This window comes from Lipotes vexillifer, unplaced genomic scaffold (genome assembly GCF_000442215.2).
Source record: "Lipotes vexillifer unplaced genomic scaffold, Lipotes_vexillifer_v1.1 scaffold24, whole genome shotgun sequence".
Taxonomy (NCBI): Eukaryota; Metazoa; Chordata; class Mammalia; order Artiodactyla; family Lipotidae; genus Lipotes; species Lipotes vexillifer.
Window position 1 is genome coordinate 1,338,746 of NW_006782914.1, and position 7,014 is coordinate 1,345,759.

The following is a 7,014-nucleotide window of genomic DNA, read 5'->3' on the forward strand; positions in this document are numbered from 1 at the left end:
TCAGTGGGTAAGGGAGGGGTGTGTGAGAGGACCCAACTGGCTCAATTATAATCATTTTGGTAATTCTCCAAAACTAAGGTGATCAGATAATTTATGTTCCAAACTGAGACACTTTTAATTATTTTGCCAAGACATTAGGCATCACTGGGACTGTCACCCTATCTACAACACACTCTCAATCTTTGTATTTATTGGCTGAATTTGGAACTTCTCTGGGGCTCCATTGGGAAAACAGCTCTTCTAAGTCTTTTGGCTAGCATTGTTCCTATCTTTTTTAATTTTTTTTTTTGGTCAATTGATCCCATCTGATTTCTATTTTATTTTGTAGACTTTCTTTAAAATTTATGAGCCTCTGATAGCCCCATTCTTATTTTCCAGCACTGTTATGTTTTTATTCTTAAAAAAATATTTTCTCTCATTTCAGTGGGACCTGAGAGGTAAGGGAGGTAGAAGGACATGCTAACTTGAACTGGAAGTTCTTTTATTCCACTGTAAACATACTCTGGTTTACTATATTTTATACATCCATGTGTATCACTTTACTCGTTTTTGGAACCAGACACATTTAGTGATACCAGTTGTGCAGGAATGAGCTTACTGTGTTAACTCATAAATCCCTTGATGAGCACTTTCCTTTCATTCCTCTCACACCTGGAAGGATGCCTACAAAATGTTGGGCATTAAGTCACTGAACCTCTGAGCAATCCCTAGTGGACGTTGTTTATGGGGGATTTGTGCTCAGCTTCCCCTTCTTGCAGGATGTGACTTATTGCCAACAGGGGTTTATATCCCCTCATGCACTGTTGTAGCACATGGAAGAATGTAAATTCCTACAAAGACAATTCAGGCCTAGCATATTCAGGTTAAAGGCAGAAAACTGTAGGGATTTAAAACCCAAAGCCAGAATTTTGCAGAGCTTAGTGAAGGGATGGAAAATCTTCTCCCAGAATTTATCCATGAAGGCTCAGTTCAGAAAGATAATACTTAATGGAAGTATAGAGACAAATATCAAGTCTTAATAAGAAGATTTTAGACGGAAAAATAGGAGAGGACTTCCTGGCTCTTACAAGGTCTCGTGGGATATGAGCAATGTGGATACCCAGGAGAGGATCCAAACTTTCCCAGCACAGAAATGACTCCTTTGGCCACTTTGGGAAAGGGCTATTCTCAGTCCTTGGGGAGGATGGTTACATGGAGACACTGGACAGGAGTCAAGATTCTGGTGTTTGGAATAAGTAAAATTAGACACAGAACTATAGAATTCTGTGCTTGGATGTGCTTCATATAAATGTGAAGTTTAAAAATGATCATCATCTGAATGTATATGCTCTAAACTAAAGCCATCAATATACAAGTTAGCACGTCTGATTTTTGATTTAAGCTAATCTGTAAATTACACGCAGGAGGCCAGTGGGCCAGGTTAGCCTTTGCCATGCAGAAGAAACCCCCCCCCCGCCGACCAACCCCAAGTAATATCCACTGTTTTCCTGTCGGCAGTTTTACTATGCCTGGGTTAAGGTGGGGATGAATAAACAAATCATCTATCTTTCTAAGCTTTTAATTCTCTCAGCCTCCAAAATTCCATTTTGGGCTTTGATATTTTTGCTCTTTGTTGGGGAATGATGAGAGAGGATGATGCTTTTATAGTCAGACTTTGAAATCTTTCTTTCAGGGGATGGTTGGTTGAGAGGTTGCTTCCTGGTGGGTTCTCAATTTCAGAGTTATACAAAGGGAACTGACTTTATTAGACGGTAAAGAAGGAAGCCATGTAGGTGGATATCAAACAGATAAATACTCTACAAATAGTAGGAGCCCAACCATAACCAAAGACAGGGTGTCATTTGTCAGGAGCAGTCCTCAGAGGTGAACTTCATACTTGAAAGCTGAGCCACAGGGACTGTAGAGACATTTAGATTCCTCTTGGAATTTTGGGAAAAAGGAATCAGTTCTTATAACTCGTGGTGCCTGGTATACAGGGAGCAGGTGGTAAGATATTCTCCTATCTCCCTTCTTTCCCTGTTCATCTCCGTCTTCTTTCTCATCTCCCTTCTACTTCCAGCTCTCCTTCTCTTTGCTTTTCTCTTGCTCTTCCTTTCCTCATCCCTACTTTCCACGCTCCAGTCTCCTTTATCTCTGTGGTTGTATGTACCTTCTCTAAAGTCAGACTCTTACCACATCCCTATACTTTTTACAATCTTTCACTTACCCAGGTGGGGAACTGTGGGATTAAGGGACTCCCAGGTTGAGATGGTTAGGTTAGTTACTAGGAGAGTCCAACATTGCTGTCTGTTGGTTACTTGGCTGATCTTCCTTCCATAGCTTTCATTACTCCACCGTTACCCTTTTGCCAACTCTGGATTAAGTAAACATGGAGCAAGAACGTGCTACCCTTACTACAAAAACATGCTCTGCTGGTGTTTCTGGGGCATTGTCTCTTCTTGCCCTCTACAAATTTTAATTTCTGCACTATGATAATCTTTGGGTTTGTTGTCCTATGGTTTTGTTATTTTTACTTGCTTTCAGGTGATATTGAAGTGTCCCCTGGCAGTAGCCAGAAAAATTGGGGCACCAGAGAAGGGTATAAGCTCCTTTCTGGAAGATCCTGGTGAGCTGGAGCGAGGCAGAGAGAGAGCACAAAGATTGTGTCCATTGGCCTCCATTCCCTGAGAGCCTCTCCGTAGTCCCCTGTAAGAGTACCAAACCAGAAGCCTGCCCCACAGGCCAAAGCTTTTGGATAGGCAAACGGGCCTCTTTCTCAGAGAGACTGAGAATGTGTTTCAGTCAGCTGTCTGTGCAGTGCCCTGGGGGTGGTAGTCTTCCAAGAATAGAATCTTTGATTGTTACAGTCCCATGGGATCCAGAAACATAAGCCCATGGGCTCCAGAGTCAGGCAATCAAGAAGTGTTCCCTGGGTGGCAGCTGTGAAAACCAGGATCAGATGTAAAAACTGGGGCACCAGGTGTGTGTTGACGCTCCCCTCCAGGAGATCCTGGGGCTCTGCAGTGTGGCAGAGGGGGAGTGCAAAGACGGCACCCAGTGGAAAATAAAAATAAAAAAAAAAAAGAAAAGGGAAAGAAAAGAAAAATAAGAAAAAAAAGACAAGGGGGAAAAAGAATAAAGGAGGAAAAAAAAAAAAGATGGCGCCCGTCCACATTAGCAAGGCAGAGGGAGATCAGGGAGATGGTACCCACCAGCAACCGTCCCTGGAGAGTATCCCAGAGGTCCGTGCCCCTTAGACCAATGCTTTAAAATTAGTGAGTCTTTTTCTGGTGCTTTTCAAAGGGCTGCTTCTGTGCTGGGCCCTGGGATGAGTCTGCCTGAGGGCACTTGAAGAGCTCTTCCTCAGTTTGCCAGAGCCCTGCCCCACTGGTCTTCAAAGCAGATGCTTTGGAGGCTGTCTCTCAGGTACCTGTCTGAAAAGTGGACGCGCCCGATGTGGGGTCTGAACCCTTTGCTCCTCGGGTTGAAGCTCTGGGTTTTGAGTTGCCTCCCACTTTGTCTGAGGGTGGGGTTTATAGTGAGATTGTGTCTCAGCGTTTCCTACCTGCTTCGATTGTTTTCCCTCTTGTTTGCCTGATGTGAAGGGGCCTCTTAGCCAGTTTCTAGGTTTTGTTTTGAGGAAATTGTTCCAGATATATCTGTACATTCAGTATGTCCATAGGAGGAGGTGAGTTCAGGATCTTCCTAAGTTGCTACCTTGGACCGGGACTCTACATTTGCTTTCAGAAGAGATTTTATTTTTTCGGCCACTTCCAGCTAAGGGTAGGTCTCAGTCCCCTGATAATGTAAAGTTCCTCTCAATATGCATGGGTTGTTTAGAAATATCATCTTTGGCTCCGTGACTATAAGGCCAGTGACCTCACTGGCCACTTCAGTATGGTTTTGTTTGGCTATGTTATATCTTGTAACTCTGAAGCAAAAAAACAAAAACAAAAAAAGATTCCTTTCCAGTGTGGCATTTGACTTTTAGCAGCTCCTTCTTTTTAGGAACTACTTGAAGTTAACAGAAAGGGTCTTTGTGGAGTTGAAGGGATATAGAAATTGGAGACACATACTGTTTTGCTTTATGGCTGGCATCAGAAAGACAATGAAAAACATTTCAGCTTTCCATTTTGGGATTTTCCAATACACGTTCCAACATTTAGGCTGGAAAAAACCCAATGCCCTTCAAATTTCAAAAGAAAGAATTCTTATAACCTTGATGACAATCAAAGTAACCTATTTGATATTAGTTTAAAGAGTTGTATGTTTCTTTTGGTTGAAAATTTAATTTCATACCTGATTTCTCTCTCTCTAGAAGTGGAACGGATAGTAAAAGCCAATGACCGTGAATATAATGAGAAGTACCAGTACACAGTGAGTAAAACACTCATAGCACACACATGCTGGGGTAGGTCTGATCTTAAGGATAGTAGGATTCTTGCCTTCTAGAACTTTGATTTCACTGAAAACTTTGTTGGTCCATCTTAATAGCAAGGTGCCATATGTTTCCATAAATTCAGATTTTAGTAATGTTTATACAGTTATTTCTATTCTGCGCTGAGTGGTTGGTATGGGAATAAGATGAAGTACCTTCTTTCTCAAGAATTTATGCTTAATTCATCTTGGTGCCCATTGGGCACTCAAATAATGTAAGAATACTATGAAAGCAGGCCTCCATGGTAGTACTTGGTGATAGAAGTGGTAATAGTGGCTGTTGGGTGATGAATAACATTTGGGGATTTTCTCAGAGCAACTGAGGCTGAATGTGGAAAAGTGCATGTAGGAGAAAGTTCCTAGACCGGAATGATTGTATTTATCAAGTGAGCAGTGAGAATGATTAGTTAAAATGTGTGATCTTTAAGCTTGTACTGAACTACTTTTTTTTTTAATGGGAGTTTTCTTCATTCACATAAGAAATATTTATTGAGAGTCTACTAAGTGACTGGCACTAGTCTAGAAACTTGGGATACTCTGGTGAGCACTTTGTGAATTATTTCATGGGCCCTCATAAAAATCTCATCTTTCCTTGACTCAACCTAAGTTGCTACATGAAGTTTTTTAAATCAGTTCTAGGAAAGATAACTGGTAGAATTGATGCTGTGGGCAACATGAGGCCTAGAAGACCTGCTGTGATTGAGTATACCAGCACATTAATGAAAGAAAGTCTCAATTCACAGAGGGGTTTGATGACTATCAAAGCGTAGAAATGTGAGTGTCATGGGGTAAACTTTGTCAGTCTCCATCTAGGAACTAGCTAGAGGAGAGAGAATTTTGGCCAGTGGATTATTTTTAGTATTTAATTTCTGTTGGCAGTGTTTTTCCATACATGTGGAAGGCTACATTGGGCTATTATAGCTTGATACCAGCAGAGGTAGCTAACAACCCCTCTTTTCTCATACTGTGATAATCACGTAAACTTGTGATTATAATTTGATGTTCAATGTAAGTGTCTCTACATGGAGTCAGCACACTGCCTCTATGACAGATTTCTCATTAAAGTAATATATTGGCACCCTGATTTTATTCATCAGTCTTGTGAGCTTGGTTCAAGTAAATCTGTCCTTGAGAGAAGAATCCCTCGCAGGACGCTGATGAATATGCTTTGTTGCCAGGGGTTGGGGGGCAGGGGACTACTTTCTCCATGGTGATTAATGCCACTCTGTGCAGCCTCCTGACCACTGGTCATTTAGCCCTTCTGGTCATCACCAGACTTGGCCCCATGCCTTTCTATCCATTCTACCACCAATTCTTTAACTCTAGAAGATGACCCTTGAAAGCCTTGACCACCAAACCCTAAATCAGAGGAGTAGATGTCTATATTTTAAGACCTAGGGGGCAAAAACCCAGTAACAAGTAATCTACTACTGGGTAATTATGCATTTACGTACTTGGCTTTATCCTTATTTTCCAACGTGTAAGAGGTATTTTCATTCTGTGAGTAGTAACTAGATAAGGAAAGCCATATTTTGTCTGCATTTTGTAAGATGATACAGTCTTTTATATTTATTTTTACTTAATTTATGAAATATTTCAAACTTAGAGGAAAGTACAGGGAATAATATGACACCTGTGTGCCTACCACCCAGATTAAATAGATGTTAACCATTTGCAACATTTGCTTTTGATTTTTCTTTTAATAATAACATGCCAAGGATACAGAGATGGTTTTCTCTTGAGCTTGCATGATATTGAACAAAAGCATACAGGTGTGTAGCTGGGGCTGGGTTTTCTGTTGGGCTTCCTAACAATGACAAGGCAGTGGAACAATATTCTGCAGCTACAGCAGATGGAATAAGGCAGCTTTGTCTCGGAGTTAAAACATACTAAGGAAAAAACCAAAACCCATTATGGGCTGGCAAAACCAAGAATGACAGCAAGAGAAAGGGAAGGTGCAGAGCAGAGAGGGGCATGAGTATCTCAGATCTAATGACCCCTACCGTGGCTCAGAGGGGATGAGCCAGGCCCTCCTAGAATGAGCAAGGGTCCCCACTAGACCTGGCTGGTGGTGTGCTGATTTGGGAACTCCCAACAGGATGTCTGGCCAGGCAGTGAACTGTGGAACCCTTCTCAGTCTCAGCCTATTCAGATACAAATTGGGGATAATAAAAGTACCTGTTTCATAGAGTTACTGAACAGGCTGAAGTAGAGTAACACGCAATGACTCTATGAGCTAGTCTTTATAGAGATGGGATTTGAATCTATATCTATCTGATTTTTAAGGATTTTTGAGCACGTCATACGTGGACTATCCTTTTAAGAAAGGCAGAACCCAAGGGTCTTTTGTCTTGCCTAGTTTAAAGTCTTGCCTAGTTTAAAGGGTATTGCCTAGTTTAAAGTCTTGCCTAGTTTAAAGGGTATTCCTGCAAATGGAAATGGATTTGAAGAAACCCCAACAGATCTCAGCGTGAATGCTTATAATAATTGATGGAGTAGTCTTCCCCCATAAGGCTGAAGAGGAGATGGGAATAAACTGAAAATTATAAAAAAGATGAAAGGAGAAATGGTGAAGTTTCCTCAAATGTAGTGGAAAGA

General features: G+C 41.4%; 1 protein-coding gene across 1 annotated transcript in view; it reads left to right on the top strand.

Annotated features, from left to right (window-relative positions):
• ATP8B4 (ATPase phospholipid transporting 8B4 (putative)) overlaps positions 1-7,014 on the top strand; it is a 246,299-nt gene that overhangs the window by 22,200 nt on the left and 217,085 nt on the right. Inside the window, 1 exon segment of the mRNA XM_007455539.1 lies at positions 4,298-4,356. Coding sequence (XP_007455601.1) covers positions 4,298-4,356 — 59 coding nt within the window.